The 21,410-nt window shown below is 39.5% G+C and overlaps 1 protein-coding gene across 2 annotated transcripts in view; it reads right to left on the bottom strand.

Annotated features, from left to right (window-relative positions):
- The window catches only part of LOC107383914 (adenylate cyclase type 1), a 35,985-nt gene that overhangs the window by 5,929 nt on the left and 8,646 nt on the right, over positions 1 to 21,410 (bottom strand). For both annotated transcript variants that reach the window (XM_015956809.3, XM_015956810.3), the window contains exons 4-13: positions 20,090 to 20,201; positions 8,707 to 8,834; positions 8,407 to 8,565; positions 6,041 to 6,182; positions 4,972 to 5,127; positions 3,652 to 3,849; positions 1,910 to 2,007; positions 1,747 to 1,831; positions 1,446 to 1,535; positions 558 to 820 (exon numbers count right to left, since the gene is read on the bottom strand). In XM_015956809.3, the coding sequence (XP_015812295.3) occupies positions 558 to 820; positions 1,446 to 1,535; positions 1,747 to 1,831; positions 1,910 to 2,007; positions 3,652 to 3,849; positions 4,972 to 5,127; positions 6,041 to 6,182; positions 8,407 to 8,565; positions 8,707 to 8,834; positions 20,090 to 20,201 (1,431 nt within the window). The remainder of the gene's footprint in view (positions 1 to 557; positions 821 to 1,445; positions 1,536 to 1,746; positions 1,832 to 1,909; positions 2,008 to 3,651; positions 3,850 to 4,971; positions 5,128 to 6,040; positions 6,183 to 8,406; positions 8,566 to 8,706; positions 8,835 to 20,089; positions 20,202 to 21,410) is intronic.

The following is a 21,410-nucleotide window of genomic DNA, read 5'->3' as shown; positions in this document are numbered from 1 at the left end:
CACCACAGCGTTCAGCAACTATGAATCCAGTTTTAATTGAATTTCTCAGAAGAAACATCAAGAAAAAAATACACATTTGAATAAAAAAAAATGCATCTAAAAGTCATATTATCACTCAAACATGACGAAATCAGTTGTTTTATCTTTCTGAACTTCAATGTTATAAATTTCCACTTGCAGAGTTGTGATGAAATTGGTGAGCCCTTCAGCACTCGACTAACATGGTCCCATCATCCAGCCCACATTGTCCTTTCAGGCTTCTGATTTGGAGCTAATAAGTATGTGTGCTGCTTCAAAGGGTGGAAAATGAAAGAGTGTGTGGGCTGAAGACAAGCAACAACTCCTCTACACACACACACACACACACACACACACACACACACACACACACACACACACACACACACACATCTCAGCACATGTACTGTAAATATTCTAACACTTGTTCGTCTGCTTTAAACACCAACAACACAATATCGCTTGTTTAAAATTTGCATCCATCCACATGACTAATGGCAGATGACTAAAAGGCGTGTTTGTGATCACGTGACGCTCACCCTGCCGTCTTGCGGAAGCCACTGAGCTCCAAAATGGTGACATACAGCACCCCCAAAAGAAGCATCAGCGCCATCTTTGGCAGCCAGGAAATACGTAAGAAAATGGCCAAGGTGAGGGTGCCCACCACACAGGAGAGGAAGGCATAGTGAGCCCCTTCACAGGGCAGTTCCGCCATGGTGCGGTTGGCTTCGCTGTCCTTTTCGATGATGACAATGGAGCTGTTTGTGTTGGTACTACCCCAAAGCCAGGGCATGCAGCCCACCTGTCACAGGCATAAGAACAATACAACGGTATCAAAAATGTAAAATATCGATAGGAATATAAATGCTGACACTCACAATCCCTTAAGTGTGATTTACAGCAATAAGAGCATTTACAAAAATGAAGAAAATAACACAAAGATCTATGTAGTTTAGTTTCAGAGGCAGTTGTGGACTTCTGTTTAGCATTATGACTGAAAAATGTGTAGATGTAATGTGAAAAAAATTGTTATTTTTATGATGAAATAAGCATGGATATTCAAAAAAATTTTCAAACCATGCATAGCATTTACCTGTTCCATCACAGATGAGTTACCATGATCAATAATCAACACTCAGTACCAATGTGGAGTAAAGTAGCAAGTGAAAAAAACATTACAAAGTGATTTTTAAATGAAAACAATGGTACAGGAGAGATTTATAAGGTTTCAAAATGTATTTCCAATTTTTTATGCGGATGCCAATTAAATAATTAATTCAATTGCATCTGCATATCTGAAATTCTCCAACTTCCTTTACTTTTAGCCAGCCAATTCGCCTTCCAGCAGGAGTCTTGCACTGAATTTAAACCCAAAATGATACATTCTGCACCCACTGTGCATTCTTACAGTTGAATTTGGGACTTACAACACAAGCCTGGGCCACAGCGTAGATTAAGAGCACTATGAAAACACAGAGAGCCGTTCGGATCTGAATGGTCAGGCACCCTGGAAAACACTGATGCACAAAGAACAAACAATAAAAAAACACATAGATAAAATCAAACCCACAGATTGTGTAAGGGACACTAAAATTATCTATAACATTCACACCAAATTAAATAATGTACAAGTTCATGCAGGAAATATGAAAACTAGAATTTACAAAAGCCATAAACTTAATTACTCATTTTTTAAAAAGGCGCAGATAATAAAAGTTGTGTTTTTACCTGTATTCTAGTAATATGCAGATACATAATACACGCTACTAGGAAGCAGATGCAGAAGACGAGGAGAATTAGTACCACTGTCCCCCTGAAAATAAAAAAAAAATTGTGTAACGAAATTATTCAAACATAAGTCAAAGTAATCAGATTATGGTTAGTTTCATACTGTGGAATAATGAGGAGATAAACAAGGCCGAACAAGGCAGCGAGGATCAGAGAGAGGACCACAGCACTGGTGAAGTACTCATCAGGAAGCTGGTGGTACTGGTGTCAAACACAAGAGAGGATTTTATCAAAACGTATGTCTTTATCATGTGGTTTGATAAAGATAAAAAAAGAAAAACACTGATGAAATGTTCCCTGGGGTTACTGAAGGATTTTGCATCTTTTTTATTTACTTATTTTCAATTCAGTTCTGATAGTAAGTAATTTTCACCAATGTTAACACAACCTATAAATCATTCAAGCGTTAACACTAGAAAGGCCACGGCAGTCATTCTGACTGCTTCGCAACTAGCATGTTTAACAAATTCATCACATAAATTCATACAGCCTTGCTAGTCCCTGATTTTTCCTAAAATGGCGCAACTGTTCAAGAAAATTGGATTTCATGTTTGTTGTGCGAAAAACAAGTTAAACATGATCATTTCTTCCTATTTTGGCCAGAGGCAATCATTTTGACTGCCAATGTCTCTCTGGTTTTCACGGGGAAAGATTAAAGTAAAACACCACAAGCGGGAAATTTTTGATCAGGCTTTCTATTTATTTATTTATTTATTTATTTATTTATTTATTTATTGTCATTTTATTATTTCTGTCATTTACAACTAAAATATAGAAGAAGGGAGAAAATGGCCCGGGGCATTGCACTGTTTAATTTGCCTCGTTGAAGCCTAAAAACTACAAATATTTAGAAAAATAGAAATATTAAATACTGTCATGGCTCTTTTTATTTACTGTTGAAATTCTGTACGTTCATAATTGTTGATTATCAGTATTATTTTTTAGCTCTATAAAAATAGGTGCCTATGGGTGCCTTGGCTAAAATTGTTGTTGACAGTGAAAAATTTGGGATTTTGTCAGATAGTTAAAAAATACTTGTGTTATTAAAGTTTGTTTGATTAAGATGTTTTATAGAAATAAAAGTTTATTGAACAATTACATTTTACTAAATTTGGGTGTTATTCTGGTTTTTAAAAATTGCTATTAGCTATATATTAATTAAACGTCGTCTGAGTTATAAACCCACAAGGTCAATTTATTGACCTTTAAATGCAGCAGCCAAAACAACTGCCCAAAGCCTTTCCAGTCCTCTTCTAATATTAAAAGGCACCTAAAAGATAGACAATATTCGATCTGACTTTGCAAAAAACTATTTTAAATTACTGAAAAATATTTTAAAATTAGTGTATTTTTGATTTTGGTGCAAAGGTCCATTCTGATGCCTTTTGAAATGAATAGAGAGACCTAGTTTTGCATGCATGTAAATATTTAGTCACTAATTAAAAAGCTGTGATCCAAAAACAAAATGTTTGCAAGCACTTTACAATAAGGGTCCTTTTTATCAACGCTACTTAGTGCATTATTAAGCAATAATAAACTAATAAAATAAAGTATTATCAACTGCGTATTATATAATGCATTGCTAAGTAGACCCCCCCGGCCCTTTGTCCTAAACTTAAGGACATTTAATAGTTTACAATAACAGCAATAAAGAGATCCTTTGTTTGTTAATGCTTAATAATCACTAAGTAACATTAGTAAAGGGACCCTTATTGTAAAATGTTACCAAACATTTTTTGCAGTAAAATGGACCCTTGTTTACATGTTTTGGCCTGACTGTGAACAGTAAACACACATTCCTAGACACGCCTAATCAGAATATTCTCTGATGGGTAAAAGCCTCACCCTCTGCTCGTGCTCAGAGCACTTATACATGAGTGTGAGGAAGTTGAGGTCTGCTGTGTCGGACTCAGTCTGGCGGGCTTCGATCAGCCGACCAATGTAGCGGTTGACCCGAGTCCTGGGGCTACTCTGGATCAGGTTGGCCTGGTTGGCGTTGGTGCGGTTCCTCATCTTTTGAGGAGCTGTTCTCATGGCCCTCCGCTGGACAGGAGTGAAACAGAAAAATCTTGATTCATAACTGCACCACTAAACACACTGCTGCACTCTTCATTCTCTAGACTACTTCGTTATTCTCACACCAGGAACAGGGGTGAACACGAGTCAACAGTAAACACGGGTGGCTGATTATATTTTCAAATGAGAACATTGCCTTCACACTTAACTTCATCATCAGACACACCCCACTGTGTCTAAGTGTCTTCAGCAGCCAAAGTGAGCAGCTTTGCAAAACACTGGGCACTGGAGCAAAGCCAGGGTGTTAACAAGACAGGGAACGTGTGTGTGTGTGTGTGTGTGTGTGTGTGTGTGTGAGTGTGTGTACGTGTAAATGAGCATGCTTCCTGATCAGCTCAGTAAGTGTGGGGGAAGGGAGTTCAGCTAGGATGACCAGAGTTTTTGTGAGTTTGTGACGCGGATGTGTTCGGTACCTCTCCGTTATGTTTCCCTGCATCTATGAATTTGACCAAGTCTTCCAGTTTTTACTTCTCTGCTCGCTTTTGGCTCAACTTTATCACAATCATCTATTATTTCTTAAATCTTTTACAGCTTTCATGTCTTCTCACCTTCACTTCCTGGTTATTTTCAACCCTTTTACACTTAGATTTCAGTTTTGTTTAACATTGTTCCCTTTCCCATCATGCCTTTTGTCCGTTTCTATTCCCAATTTTTGTGGTTTATTTATTAGGGATTACCTCTAAAGTCTGCAGCTGCTGCTGCTGACTTCTCATTTTTGCATTGTGCTCAGTCGCACAGGACACATCACGCAACCATGTCAGTTGCAAAAGCAAAAAAACAAAAACACTCCCTTTGTTCCTTCGTCCTACATATGGCTCTGCTTTGTGCCTTGAATAAAAATGTCACTTCGCTCAGCACACAAGTGTTTGAGCTGACTCTGAAATTTCCCGTAAGTGGATAGTTTATAGGACAACCCCTGCCTGAATTGTGGGTAAACTTGAACCAAGATGTTGTTTAATGCAATGCAAGGGGAGAAAATAAACCAAACACAATAAATATTCTGAAGGAAATTCTAGCCGGTACGTCTTTTAGTACACCACAGCACGAGCAAACACAGAAACATCAACACACACACCCAAGAGCTGATACCTTGTCACCGTCCTCGCAGTTCATGACATTGGAGAAGGGAATCTCAGCCTTGAACATCTTCCTGCAGTGCATAAGCTGCACTAGTAAGTAGCACACAGTTTTGAACTTCATCTTTTTGGCAGGCTTTATATCTGAAAGAATCAATCCTGGGAATATCTGTCACCAGATAAGAAAGGGGAACAAAAGATTAAGTCTTGATAAACTTGCACAGTAAAATATGTGTCATGCATGAGTCACATGTACAAGCACTGGACAGTATATACATGCACACACACACATGCAGTCGTTAGTATCGGGCTCAATAAACTAGAATGTGATTGAATGAGGCAGATTAATCCCAGAAGGCATTTATATATATATGGAGAATTTTTTTAGAAAAGTGTGAAACGCTTTCTCCTTTGTGTGTCGTCAGTAAGAACGATGGTTAATCTGTGTTCCTGCAGGAGCAGCAGCAAATCCGATGCTGCTGGTAGATCACATCTTTGATGAAGAACATCAGCTCTTTTAAAAGAGTAGCTGAAATCTTTGACATTGCAAAAATAATAATAATAAAATCGTGAATCATAGAGGTTTCCATGTGATACCCATGGACCTGCGCGCAAGTCTTATCTTGCATAAAGTAAAACCTGCTGCTGAGGATAATGAGCAGAGGAAAAGCGAAGAAAACGAGACCTTGGGGAGGCGTACAGAAACAAGATTGAAATTCCCTCTCCAGCTGAATGTGGCACATCTGTTGGTGATATGTGTGTTTCTCTGTAAGTTTGTCGGACTGCGAACATTTGAGATGATGGATGCCACGGGCTGACTTTCTTTTCTTTCTCTTTACAGCCTCATCTGGATCCATTACAGGGTAGAAGAAAGACCAGCACAAAAGCAAATGTTATGATGACAAAAGTTATAGTCCTACACTGTAGATCGTGTTAAAACAAATTTATTTTGGAGGTCTCAGGCAGAGAATCTAACCAAATCTCAAGCTGAGCCCACACTGACGTGAATACACATGCAGATGATAAATGAGTAAATAATGAAAACTAAATGATTCATTTTACAACACGTTTTGTTGTGATACCTTCCGTCGGTGAGATGGCACAATAAAGAAAGTTTCTATTTCATGCTTTTGAAGGAAGGAGTTCCTCTCGTGACCGTTTCCAGGCTCCACCTCGTAGTCTCCGTTTAGGCACTCCAGCGTTGACCTGGTGATGTGAACTTTCCTGTAACACACACAGTGATGCAGTTAGTCTCAAAAGATGCAGCTCAACACCTCCATATCCTTGCTTCTCTCATCTGCTAAAATCCTTTCATCACTCGGTTTTTGACTGTTATCCGCTCTGCTGTGGTCTGTTGGGGTGCAGGCAGCTCTGACCGAGACAGACTGAACAAGCTACTCAACAAAGCTAGCTCGATTCAGGGCTGGAATTCAGTCGAGGAGATGTGTGAAAGGAGGATGATGAGGAAGATGATCTTCATCTTAAAAAACCCTCCCACTCACTGCATTCCACTGTGGAGACCATGAACACCTCCTTCAGAGGCAGACTGAGACACCCTAGATGACGCTACCGTAGGTCACTCATCGCCTCTGCTGCAAGAGCGTATAACTCCTCAGTTTAAGTTGTACCGGCATTATTCTGGTACACAATAACATCAATGCTATATTCAGTATGTGTTCAATACTCGTGCAATACAGGATTTGCATAGTGTGCCTGTATCTCTTACATCATGCTGCATAGTTCTAGAACCCAAGGTTTTCATTTTTATTAGTGGATTTTAGCAGTTAAAGGTTACAATGATAGCTTACTGCCCATGTGTAAACACCAGAGATGGGAAACTGCGGCATCAACAAGTCATCTCCATGTCGTGTTTTTGTTCTGCTCAGCAACTGAACCACGTTCATTCACTGTGCTGATTGAAATTACCTGGTTTTGTTGCTGAGCAGAACAAAAACACGACATGGAGATGACTTGTTGATGCCGCAGTTTCCCATCTCTGGTAAATGCGTGTACCTTTGTTATTATTTTTCTGCTAATTATTCTCTTAAGTGTTTGTGATCAATAAAGTAAGTAAGTAAAAGTTTATTTATATAGCGCCTTTCACAGATATAAATCACAAAGCGCTGTACAACATGAGTAAGATCAGGGCAAATACCTCTAACCAATAAAAACATCAGAAAAAACAATAGCAGTGATAAAATAGAAAATAAAATCATGAGTATAAACAAAGTGAAGCCATCTTTTAGAACATTTAGGGAGGGAACGCCTGGATGAAAAGGTGAGTTTTAAGATGATTTTTAAAGACCTCTACAGTGTTAGAGAGACGGAGATTTTAAGGTAGACTGTTCCAAAGTCTGGGTGCAATAGTCTGAAAGGCCCTGTCCCCTTTGGTTTTCAGTCTGGTTCGAGGAACAGCCAGGAGGTTTTCAGATGTGGATCTGAGGTTCCGAGAGGTGGTGTGTGGGGATAAAAGCTCAGATAGGTAGCTTGGAGCCTGGTTGTTAAGAGCTCTATAGGTCAGGACTAAAACTTTAAACTGAATTCTATATTCTACCGGGAGCCAGTGGAGGGACTGTAAAACTGGAGTGATGTGAGCTCGTCTGCTGGATTTGGTTAGGAGTCTGGCTGCTGCATTTTTGCTGCATAAAGTCGATTCTATTCTATTCTATTCTATTCTATTCTAAAGACAATTTTCATCTTTGTTGCATTCATTCAGTGTTGATTTTCTGATTCCATTTTCCATTTTTCCCCATTTATTACATTTTCAGGCGACAGCGGTGTCCGAAATTGTCAGCAAGAAGGTAAAAACAAGCTCTACTACTCTGTGTATAGAAAAGGACCGGGAAATAATGGAATCAGACCATTTTCATGTTCAGCCTGCAGGGAAAACTCAGAGTTACCAATTATAATCAGAAAAAATATTTTAAAAGTAGTTTTTTCAGTGATCTACACTATTAATGAGTCCATTTATGATCAGTTCTGGGCTTTTTTGATCCACAAAATCCACTAGATTAATCAAAATCCATCATTTTTTTTCATTTACATTTTCAAATCCTGCTTTCTGTTTTTAGGAACACCTCCTGAGAAGCTCCGCCTGCTTGGATGAGTTATCTGATCTGCCAAGAATAGCAGAACACAAGACAGATGCTCATTCTTTGAATCATGAGAACCTTTATAGATGTTATGCAAATGTGTCATTTTTATTGTTGTAGTCAGCTGAGGAATTGTGTTTGTGAGCAAAAATACCCCGCTCTGGTCTGCATGAGGCACTTCCTATAATGTAGGAAGCCACTAATTGTAGCACTCTGAAGAAAAGGGTGAAAATATAAAAAGCTTATTTTAGTGACTAATCAAAAACAACAAGATATACTAAAAGCTACTCTAAAACAAGATGTAAGTCTCAAATAGAGCATGAAGGTGTTGAGGTCTGTGAAATGTTTATGCTGACCCTGGTAGCCCCCCAGCTTCCATTACGTTGGCCAGTGTCACATCATTCGACCAAACATCATACTGCCATTTCCTGAGGCCCAGAACCCCACAGAGAACCCGACCCGTGTGCAAGCCCACACGCATGTTAAGGTTAACTTCTGTTGCCTCTGCGACTGACCTGCAGGGACGAGACATAGGGGGCGAATAGAAACAAGAATTAGAAACAAAATCTTCCAATGAGAGTTCACCGTCCAATTCCAAATGTTGTTTTTGTGCCTGTTAGGGGCATTAAACCGATAAAAAGCGTGAAATAACTCACGTTATGGTGTCGATCATATCTAGACCCATTTCTACACAGCAGTGGGCGTGGTCGGTTTTGGGTTGGGTCAGTCCAGACACACAGTAATAACAATCCCCCAGGATCTTGATCCTGCGACAGTGGTTTTCCTGTTAGTAAAAAAAGAGGAGAGAAAAGTTGTCACCCTTTATTAAAAATAAAGATTCACTGTAACTATCAATACATAACTAATGTAGAAATGAATAGCAGGTTTTGTAAAGCTTGCATAGAAGTTCCCTGTTTTTTCGAAGTTAAACAGGGTTATATGCAAGCAGATGATTTGCTGTGGCAACCCCGGAAGTGTGTTTGCAGCTACCATAGTTCTGAATATTCTAAAGGACATACAGGACTGACTCAGTCATGAAAATTAAAAATAAATAGAAAATCTAAATTCACCTCATAGCTATTGATTAAATACACATTTTGATTGGATTTTTTTTCGCGGTCTCGAGGATTGATGAGCTGTTGATTTTTTTCAGACTTGGGGTTTTGCAGTACTGGAAAACTTTTTGTGCAACAACCATATGTCAATGGCAACAACAAAAAGGTAAATCTTGGAATAAACTGTTCATGCAAGCTGTATTTTGCAGGAACTGTGTCACACGTGATTGTGACACAGACACAGCTTTGCTAAGCTGCTGCATCAAAGTTTCCAGAACCTGATCCATATTCAACCAAGCCTCCTCCTACTCGCTGTGTTTGTGGGGGAGTTTTTGCCTCGGGGGGAACAGTGGGGCCTTGGGCACCCCTGGGGGGCACCACTGGCCTTGTGACTTCCCATAGCTCTGTCTAGTTCTCATTTTCTATTTTGATTATATAAAGCAACTGACAGCAATTTAAACAGCTTATTATTTTCTTTTTTTCTTCTCACTTTAAAATTTCTCATTTTGACGTTTTGAGCTAAGCAAAGTGAACAAAATGATGCTTTTTTGTTTTTAGTTTTTACAAAATGATAAAATCAGTGTTTTATCCCCTAATTATCTCAACAAAGGAAATGTTACCCTGTCCCACTGTCAGAGCTAAGACCCAAACACAGCTCAGCCCTCTCCACCCGACTTTGCCTTCTTATGGGTAAAATCAATCAAGTAAAATGTTATTCATAAAACGCTTTCCAACAACCAAAGGTGCTGAACAATAAAGTCACAGTTAGGAATAAAAACACTTTAAAAGCAGCAAATACCATCAGTGAAAAGCCAATCTGAACAAGCGGCCTCGAACAAAGAGAGATTCCTGACGGAGGACGTTCCTAGAGGCAGAACATTCAAGAGCTTTGGTCCCGCCACTCTTTGAATCTAGATCGTGGGACCACCAGTAGGTGCTGATCTGCGGAGCGTAGAGCTCTGTTTGACTGATGAGGGGTCAGAAGGTCACCCAAATAACAAGGAGAAAGACCATGAACCAAACAGTAAAAAATGTTCGCAGATCTCCAAACATTTATAAAAAACACAGAAACAAATAGGGATCTTATGACTGTTAAAATGTCCCATCCTTGTGTTGAACTGGTTGATGGATTTTATGTTGACATGTCAGTCTCACCTCATCCCACTGACTGGTATTTGTACTTTCCGATCGTTACCTCATGAAATCTGTTTCAAAGCTTAAATTTATAAAATAATAAACAGCTTCAGCAAAGCTACTGATCAGCTTTACTTTGGGGAATAAGGTGAGTCACTCACGTGTTGGAACAATAAGCAAATGCGTGGAAATTTGGTTCACAAATTTAAACCAATCATTAGAGGATATTAGCAGCAGAAATTCATTTTTCCACAGAGACCAGGTTATTGTTTCCATTAAGGTAATAGGGACTGCTGCCCATGCATATAAAACAGCACAGACACTCATAATTAAGCACAAGAGAAGTGCTATTTTAACTAAAAAAACCAAGTGAGTTTCAGGCTAGCAGGATGGCTAAAGATTGTTAGTCCAAGTTATCATTTATTGGAGGTTTAAATCTCTGTGACATGATGAAAGGGTATGCCAGGGACTTGCATAAACCAGCCAGGAGAGCACGGATGATTTTCTTGACATCTTAATTTATTCCTTTTGTTTTTCTTTTCTCTAAAGAGGGTTCCAACCAACACTTGACATTACAAGACAATGGACGTAGTAACAAAGTAACCCAAACTCAGGACCTGACTACAGACATGCACCAAACAAAAACCTCCTACAGACACAACAGGATCAACTTAAATAGTGGCTGATCAGACCACTGCCAACACAATAGGGTGGGGAGACATCAGTAAACAAAGAACATAAACTACCCCTAACAAATTCATACTAATCAGTCCATTCTGTTTGAGTTACTTCAAATGAAAACATTACTATCAAAACTCAACTACTATTGACAAAAGAATAACTAAATACATAAACACAGGAATCTTCTCCCTTGAGAGTTGGTATGACCCAATGGTGCTGATTAGGCCAAGTGATCTGCTACAGCTGCTACAGCTGCTCCAACTCCAAGGCCACTGGCAACTCAAAGAAAACATATACAAACCCCTACAGACTAAAACCGATGAGTAACTGAATGTGTGCACTTCATACAGTCACCCAAACAGTCAATCCATAGAAACAAACACCTTTATTCAAAATAAAAGAAACATTAACAGTCATTTACTTGAAGTGTGACAGCAGGGCAGCTGTCACAGGGTAAAACATGGGGAAAATTGTCAGGATATTTAATATCTGGGATGATTTTCTCAAAGTGTCAAAGCTTCATTGTGATAAAAGTCCCAAAATGTTTGTTTCCACAGCCTGAGGAAAAAGACTGCTTGAAACAGCACAACACGCATTCTGAAAATGATAAATATGTGTGCAGCTTTCTTTTTAAAATCTGTTTAGAATGTAAATAATAAATGAAAAGAAAAGCTCAAGTTAAGGTCTGATTGAGTACAAAGACTCAAGGAGGACTACCTGTGGGATTGCAGAAAAGGTCCAAGGTGATTACAAAAGGATTTAAAAAAAAGATGAGAATCCTGCGATGTATACTGTATCATATTGCACGCCACCACCACACAAATACAATCATAACAGAAGATTCAAGAGAGAAAAGCTAGCTGGATCTTAACCATCAAATTAGACATCAGACTTTTGCAAACAAGTTCTTAGAAAACAATGTCTATGGGCTTGTGGACTTTAATATAATAACTTTATAGCAACAAATGCTACAGTCATACCTGGAGGAACATAAAAGACCTAATCCAAAATAAATCCGAACATTTAAGGGGATTCTTCTTTAAAGATGAAATTGAGCTGACATTTACTTCACTTAAAATCCTGAAAGATCGTATTTTTTTTAAAGAAAATTCAAGTGTTAAAATGTAGTTTACAGCAAAACAGCAGTATCAGCGTGTAATGGGGAGATCGTTCACAACATGATGATGCTTTAGAATGTAGGTTTAGGGAATTTGGATGCAAGTCAACGATAAAATAATCAAGATTAATACTCAGTTTTGATCTGATTTCATTTCTTCAAAAAGTGTCACAAAATCAAATGATGACATAATTTCTCCCAGTCAATAAATGAATAGATAAATATATTTATGGTCGACAGTATAATGAGATTAAAGAGAGTGAAAACTGAAAATTATGTCAGTTAGAAAAGTCGACAAAGTTAAGCCACTGCCACAAAAATAAAGTTCGAGTATCAACAAGTAATAAGTTACCGATACAACGTGGTACTTACAGGGGTAGTACTGAGTACTAGAGGTATGCACCTGTAACTACCTGGCAAACGCCCTGTATATATGCACTCGTTTATACCATCCTCAAGAGGCCCATACTTCAGTGGGCCAGATCATATCTAACTGACAGAAAGATCATCTGATTCTGTTCCACTGTCCCCTGATGTGCCTCAGGGTTCCTTACTAGTCCATGTCTTATTTCTTTATATAAAGAGTCGTAGACTGAGCTCATCCTCTTTGGTGCCTCCCAACCCCGCAGATGCAACCTCTGATCTTGGACCGTTGGTGACCCACCTGAGCCGTGCAGTGAGTAATCTCAGGGGTGAACATGGACAATACTCAAACTCACTAGACAAATAGATGCTGTGGTTAGGGCCTGTTATTTCCAGCTCTGCCTGTTAGCTAAAGTGAGATTCTTTGCTGCAGCTAAAAAAACTAAGCAACAAATTTGCCATGCCCTCTCTGTGGGATTACATCAGACCTCCCTGCACCATTTACAGCTTGTGCACAATGCGCCTGCTCAACTCCTCATCAGCTCCTTATGGAACCTTGTACTGGCTCTCCTTTCAATTCAGAATCCAGTTCAAAATGTTCTTGTTGATATTTGTTCTATCCACGGTCTTGCTCCTTGTTATGTGTGACCAGTTGACCCCTCATCAATCAGACAGAGCTTCCCGCTCTACATACAAAGGAGAGTCCCAAGCAATGGAACAGTTTGCCTCTTAAAATGTGCTCCATTATGGTCCTCTGTGTTTAAAACTGTAGCACAACCTGATCATATTGGCTTTTTTCACTTAGGTGAGAACTTGATTTGCATTTTTTTCCTGTTTTTATGTTCTGTGTTTTCACATCAAGTATTGTATTTATTGTTGTCCAGCTCCTTGTGCAATATGGTTGTTGTAAAGCACTTTTATAAATACAATTTTGATTGATCAATTGATCACTAGTACCCTGTAAGTGCCTTTTAAGTACTGGATTGTATTACATATTGCTACCAACTTCAAATAAAATTAAGAGTTTCAGACATATAAATAGACATAAGTTTGCAAATTGAATTAAATAGAATTGGTTCAATTTCTTATCTTGATGTTTGTAAACCAGCAGTTAAGCAAACTGTTAAGTAACAGTTTAGCTGGGGGTGTGTAGAAAAAAAGTGGAACATAAGTGAAACACAGCTGAAGTTACAGTAAGCAGGGAAAGCCCTGCTAAATAAACAGCACACTTTGCTGTACTTTTCCTTTGCTAATCTCCTGTGTGAGGGTTTAGGAGCTGATTCAAAGCCAAGCAGGATTACCGCCATCATGTGACCAAAGCGCTAAGGAAATCTGGGTGGTCATAAGGAAGAGGGAAATAAAGGAGCAGGTTGAGTTTGACCTCTGTTTCCAATCTCATTTAGAAGGAAAACAAGCTATTTTAAGATCAGAATAAACGGTCAGCACTGCTTTATGTCGTTTGCTGCAGCTGCATCACCATGCATCTGTTTTGTAGGTGTGCTAATTTGGTAATAGTTCACCACACTCATATAAAGGAGACAACAGCAGGGAGATACCAAAGCACTACTACAGGGAAAGGGAACATTCAATAAATAATAATGAAGAAAAAGATTAGCCAGCTGAGAGTAGTAGTTCATTTCCTCCACGTTCCCACAGGAGAGAGCAGAACACACTGTGCTTCGCTGTTGATACAAAGGCAAAGATCACAGCGGTGATGATGTGGCTGAAGATTAGGACTTGTAGTCCTGTAAGGTGGAAGGTGTGTTTGCTGCCTCTCTGTAAGTCTGTGCTGTGATGAATTACAACACCCTACACACACACACACACACACTACTCTTTTTAAAAAGAAATTTCTATATATGTATTATTTCATTTAAAAGCTACCAAAGAGTGATTACAATGCTAAATTATCTCCAGCTTTTTTACCCACACGTCCACACGTTGGCTCATTTATAAATTTGAATTCATTTTCAAATAACAGCAAATGAAAAATAAATCAACACTTCCTCCTGTCACTCTACCGTGGTGGGCTAAAGCGAGTGGGTGAAGTATGTGATGGAAACCTGGACAACATAGCAGCTATGACAAACAATAAATGCTCAGCGTTTCCAAAGAACAGCTGACTGGATTTGGAAACAAGCAGCATAGGTTTCTGGGAAAGATGAAAAGAAATTGGATGAAACATATATCTCAGAGACTGGTTATAAATGTTCTTGGACACCCAAGCAGCTTGCAGAATTCACGTGATATGGCCAACTCTGGTAAACACTAAAACTGATCCGGTTTGTTTGTAGAAAAGTTAGGAAATTTAGCTAAATTTAAGTTTAAACTTGAAGAAAATGTGCAAAATTACAATGAATAATGACCTGGATACACTGCACTATCCTTAAAAATATACAACAGGTACCAATTAGAGATTGGACAGCAGCAACATGTTTGCTGACAGTTGAGATAGAGGGATGTTTGCAATAGTGTTACATCAGATCTTTGCTTAACACCATGTTGAGCAGATCAGCTTCTGTAGTTTTTAAAGTGAAATGTTCTTGCTTTAAGTAAGATTTCTGCTATCATTACTACATCTATAATTAATTTGTTTTAGTAGTATTTCAGTTATTTAAAACAGTGTTCCTTTTCTGGATCATCTGGGATTCGGTTTTTATACCCAGTTGTGTTACAGAACTGGAACCAGCTAACCCAATAATGTGTTTTTCAACTATTTTAATTAAAACAAATTCAAAAGCAGACATATTTTAAAGGTGTGGGAAACTCATTTAATCAATGCATTTGCAGTGGTCTCTGGTAGGAATTAAAGAGAGACTGTGTGTTTTGGCCTTTTTTGGCACACCCTAGGGTCTATTTGTTGAACTGACAGCAAAACTTATCTCCTTGCTGTGCGTTCACCGTTTTAACACATTAATCTAACAGCTGAAAGGTCTCCCTAGTCTTCCTCAAGGTTGGTTTATGCTTGACGCGTCCGCGAGGTCCGCACGGCTCCGCGCGGAAAAGTTGCGTAATTTTGCGTAATTTTAACGACCACGCCCCTCCACCGCGTCTCCGCACGGCCCAAAGTTTCCGCAACGCGCACCTAGGAAAATTTCTAACCACGCGGACGGTCGGACGCGGAAAAACATGGCGGACCGGCAAGAACTAGTATGGCAGAGGTTCGTAAATACAGACATTTGTATGATTCAGCTCTCAGAGATCACCGTGATCAACATGTTGTTAATAATTCTTGGAGAGAAATAGCTCGCACTGTCGGAAAAGACGAGGACGCTGTTAAAAAATGCTGAAATGCCATGTTGTAAACAGTAATTTCTACTTCTACTGTGGTGTAGTGTTGGATGCATGCCGTAGAGGTCCATGCTGCCCCCTACAGTTTGGGAGAATATTGGCTCACTGCAGAGACAAGCCGCACGAACCATAAACGCTGCGAGTTGTGAAGCGCGTTCCAGCCGCGAGCCGCATCACCAAGCGGAAAGTGAATGTGTCAAGCATAAACCTAGCTTAAGTCTCTACAGGAGTGATTCCCCGCTAAATTAAACAAATCAGCAGTGTTCATTATCTAGAACATGCACGAAAAGTGCTGGAGACAGACTGCAGCATGGTATATCAGCTCCATTAACTCTGAAGTTGCAAGTGGCCACAAGGGGCACTGAGGGCTGGGTGACCTCTCATTAACCCTGTAAAGGATCATTTTAGCACATACTGGCTCAAGAAAATGATTTGAAAATATTAAAAAGTTGCCAAGTATCCCTTTAATGCCTTGCACAAAAAGCCCAGAACTACTTGCGGCTGCACCAACAAGTTTGCTGCAGCATAGAGTGGCACAACACGGCAGGATTTGGATTCTTATTCCTGATATTTGGACATCTTGCCTCAGATTGGATAACAGCAACATGACTACCACTGACTTGCATTGTTGATGTTTTATCTCCACAAATAACAGAAGCCTGGAGGAGTTGGGGTGGTTTTGCTAATGCTAACGGTTAGCTTCTACTAATTGAGATGTTCTCTGCTGTTTCCTGGAAGCTAAACCAACAACAGTCTTCCCTGTCATGAGTCAGAATAGATGAGTACATGAATGTTCAGTGACAGTGTGATGTAACTCTGTCAGAATTTTTAAACAGAAGCTAATGCAGGAGATAGGTGTTGGAGACTATTTTCATGTTCAGCTTGCATGAAAAAGTCTCAGTGACCAGAGATAAAGTCATTAAAAAGAGTTTTTCATAGTTCCACCTTAGGAAAAAAAAAACAACTAAAAAAGACATTTTTTTAACATGTGTTGCATTTGAGCAATTCATACTGAAATATATTTATAGTACACAAATAGTTTACAACTTTTCTTCGTATTTTAAAAACGTAGACCTGAAGGCTAAAAAGCACTCGTGCCGCATCGGGTCATCTTGGCTTTTAATCTGCTTCATTATGAACTGAGCAGAATCACTAGAGAAACTCTGCAGGTTGCTTTTTTCTAAGAAATGTTTATCCTCTTTACTCTTCTGTCGAGGATCCAAGCTGGCTTATTTGGTTGGGGTTTTGCTGCAGTCTACAGTTTTAAGTACACAGGCATCTGTGGGAAACAGCAGTGCTTGGGACTGATCCTTGCATCTGCTTGTGAGACAAACCCAGACAGGATTATTTGACCAGATTTTAGTTTTCAGGAAGGCAGCTGCAATCGTGTGAGCAGTTTAAGCCCTCAAATATAGGGTAATACAGCTATATAGTATTCGTTATGTAATTCCAGGCAGAAATATTTCTTTATTGGTTTCCGTGATCTTCGTGCGTGTTGAAATTTTTTCCGTGAGCATTCACAGAACAAAAACAAAACTCTCACTCGCTAAGAACGTGAAAGACAGCAGATAAAGCCATCATTGAGCCATCCTAAAAATGGAAACACGAAAAAAATAATAATAAGGAAGCGAGTGCAGAGAACCACGGGGCTTTAAAGACACAGTCAAGGGAAGTAGGCTGCCGCTTGTCAATCAAAAAAACTGAGAAACAAGGAGCGGAGGAGTCTGAAAGCTGTGATGCAGGGAGGTGTTGCAAGAGGAGAGAAAAGAGGGACGAGAATAAAAAGCTTTGTGAAGCTGTGCCATGGAAGCAGCAGCGGCACCCGTGTGCACAAGCACAAGAGGGCTCATCTATACAGAACTATTCATGCTACACACTAAAGCACATCCTCTCCAAGCTGATCTTCTCACCACAATAAGACATTTTTTTATTGATGCCTAAACCAACTTAGCAAATATGATTTTTTTCCAACATTTCAAAGCAAGTTTGGATTGCAGCAGGACCTCCTATGTGTCTTCTGTCCATGTCCTCGATGAGTCAAGAAATTCTCAACCAGAGGCAAAGCTCAAATGTTTTTGTGCTAATATGAGCACTCAAAACCAAACATTACATGCTGACCGAAGAGATGGAGTGTCCTCTTAATTTCTTTTTATTTCTATTAAAAAAAAGACTTAATTCATTCAAGTCAATTAACTGAGACACTAAGTTGATGAGCTCAGACGAGAAAATGTTCTCTGGAAACTAAGTTTACCACAAACAGCATCTACAGCAGGAATTACTCCGGAAGTTCTCCCTTCTTTGATGCATCAACATAGCATCTATCTTTGAGGATTGTAACCACAAGCCACAGGAACAGATTTCTGATTCACTTGTACATCTTCACTGAGTGTTTACAAAGAATCTCACCAAGTGCAAAGGCAATGTTGTACTCTGCCTGTGACACATTGTAAGGAGGGTGAAATGTTTCACCCAAGGAGACAACTACTGACACGAACAGATCCTGGGTTCAAACTGGCAACCCACCATTTACAGGGCGAACTCCCACCCCCTGAGCCATCCTAGGGATGTTATTTTCTTAGTTTTATTCCAGTTAATTCCTTGAAGTTGATGCTTTCTTTTGAAAGGGAGTCTGAAAGGGGAAACGTGCACACCTTGCATTTGACCTTAATTCATTTAAGTTGGTGTTTATGAAATCAGATCTAAAAGCGGTGTCAGTAATGAACTTGTAGTCACCAGTAATGGTCTCACAGATGGGCAATGAAGTCGATTTTCAGACATGTAATTTTGCAAGGAGTTGAAATTATTGCCTTTGCTGCTTATGTATTGACTGTGCAGTGACGATTATCAAAGAAACTGGGATTAGCTAAAATAATCAACATAGTTGCACTGCATATGTGTTTTGATAAAGAAGAAAATACAAGTGAAATGCAGAAAATGGCCCTAAAAAGGAAACACGTGCTAATATTAACAGCTAAAATTACATTTAGGAGCTATATGAATATGGTCAGGCAGAAGGAGAGTGAGCCTTTAGATGAAGCCCAGTTTAGATTTGTTCATGTTAAAAATTTAGAGAGAATAGAGCAGAGGAGCCTTAGTCTGCTACATCAACAGCACTTCAGGAGAACACTGTGTTCCTGGCCCACTTCCCGTGCAGCTTGACAAGTCCAAAGAGTGGACAGGTGGTGTGGGGATGGTGCTGGAATAGTTTTATGAGACGATGCCCAGTGGCCATGTGGCATCACCCGCTCTTCGTATGGGACGAAAGGGAGCCTGCATGCCCAGAGTGACCACGGCTATGAGTCACTGGCATCGCCACTTCCTGCCAAAGTGGATAAGAATATGTGTGGTTTTGGGTCAGGGCAAGGCAAGAACATCTGACGGCCTGTTAAATGGCTGCAGGGAGAGCCTTTCAGGGTAAAGTGACGTTCCGAGATTGATGCCAAGCGCAGAACAAACCAGGCTTTTCTTTTCTGTACGGCTGAAATCTGAAGAGTGAAAGGGTGAAAATCCATCATGGAGCTAAAATAAAGTCAGAGATCAAAATGAAAGCATTCTAAGAGGCAAAAATAAGCTTCTTCTGACTAGCAAAACCCAGCAAATGCAGCAGCAGTCAGGTGAAACAAGTTATTCCAAATTCATCTGAAAGGCGCTGACAACAACGATCGAGACCAAGAAGCCGATGAGAGAGGCTGTCTTGTCTTCTTTTTCTAAATTTGTGCCTATAATCAAACAAGTTAAAAATAGAAGCTTTCAACAGGGCCAAGTAAACCCTTCTAACGGCAAAAAAGGTTTGATTTAATCCTGCAGATTAGTGGATTTGACAAGGGCACGTGCCTGTTGTAAGTGATGGAGGCCAGATTACACACAGGTAAAATGTAAATCATGAACTTCAAAATCTGCTTTTGATTTGACTTTACCCAACTTTAACCATATAGCTCAGTTCTGTTTCAAAACAAAAAGTTTGAGTGATCATGCGTGAGTTCCATATTGACCGATGCGAGAGCTGAAATCTTTTCCACATCCGTACAGAGTAGAGCTCATCTCCCCCCGGTTGGTTCATTCACACAAGTGAGGAGGCGAGGTTTAGCTGTGGGTAAATCTGGCTGAGATTAAAGAGGTCTGTCAACTCGTCTTCAAATGAAGCTCCAGATAATCATATTAAGCATCGTATGGGTTTCCAATATTCACTGTGACATCATGCTGAGCTACAGGCATGTGCCAGTAGCCTGTGGCCAAAGAAATAAAGTCACACACGTTTACACTTACACAGACATGCACACACTGCTGTGCCACAGTTTGGACAAAGCATTTAACGCACAGAGAGAAAAGGAGCTGCTCTGAGTGCCAACGGTGGCTGCAATTGAGGGATGTGGCTTCAAAGGAGAGAGACGCACTCACCGTGGCGAGCTCATCAAACTTTCCAAACAGCTCATTTAGCAGCTTAACCAGTTCCTGGGCTGTGCACTGAGAGGCCAGGCTGGTGAAACCAACGATATCTGCAAACAGGATGCTGTAACCGAAAGAAACGAAACACTTTAGTCAGTGCAGGTCAAAGATAGTATGAGCAGTGTCTCAAAGAAACTAAATAACGAGTTAGTGATTGCACTGTTATACGGTCCTTTTAGGATACAGAGAAAATGAGAATTGCCTAGAGAAAAATATAATAAATGCTTAAAAAGAGGCGCTAAAGAGAATCTCTTCCAATTTCTGACTGGGAATGCAGTCGAGCAGAGCAAATGAAATAAAGCATCAGGAGCGTCCTCATGGGGGTCGACGCAGCTGCAAAGGAGCCACTGGAAGATATCATGCAACTGTAAAGGTGCTGTAAACATCTCCAGGCATACTACTTATTTGTGCACACATTGTTCCTGGCTCTTAGAGAAATCCAGACCTTATGATCTTAATAAGCATTTTATTGGTGCATCAAACATGAAGGATTTATCCTGGTTTTATTTGAAAACTTGCAGTTAAGAGGATTTATTGTCCTTTTCTGTATTATATTCTAAATGTAACAAAAACATGCTGAGGTTACTATGAGATGAGGTTCCAATCACAAACAAGGGATGTGCTTTGAAAATGTGCAAACATTTCTTCAGAATGAGATCTATGGGTTTTTTAGGAAATTTAATCAGAAATTGGCTGTAATGTGGACTGAGGACGTTGCAGCTGCCACAGATAACAGGAAGTCAAATATATATATATATATATATATATATATATATATATATATATACAATTTCAATTTCAAGAATTCAAAAGCTCCAATTATGTTTCTTTTTACAATTTGATGACATACTCTGACAAATTATTTCTTTCTTGCCTTCAGAAGTGTCCTACATTTTTGTTCCTTGTGTTCAGAAAAGAAACATTTTGTTTTTTTTGTGCTGTGTGGTGGTTGATGGTGCGAAGGAAATTAGTCATGAAACTGTCCCGAACAACTAGCATTTCTGCAGTCCTTGTGCTGATAACAGCCTGTTACCTTCATGTGTGCTTGGGATTTTCACAGTGTGACAGAGTGCTGGATCTCTAAGCGAGACCTGTTAAATGTCACTCTGTTGTCTCGCAGATGTCACTGTGATGAGGGGCAACAGATACCGTTAGTGTAAGATGTTTCAGCTAACAACCATCGGCAGTAATAACTATTTAGAACATTTAAAGAAAATGTTTTCTTCAACTAAGGTTTCGTGCTCACAATTTATTTGCAGATGTGTTAAGAAAC

Source organism: Nothobranchius furzeri, chromosome 11 (genome assembly GCF_043380555.1).
Source record: "Nothobranchius furzeri strain GRZ-AD chromosome 11, NfurGRZ-RIMD1, whole genome shotgun sequence".
NCBI classification, from domain to species: domain Eukaryota; kingdom Metazoa; phylum Chordata; class Actinopteri; order Cyprinodontiformes; family Nothobranchiidae; genus Nothobranchius; species Nothobranchius furzeri.
This window is presented reverse-complemented; position numbering and strand designations above follow the sequence as displayed.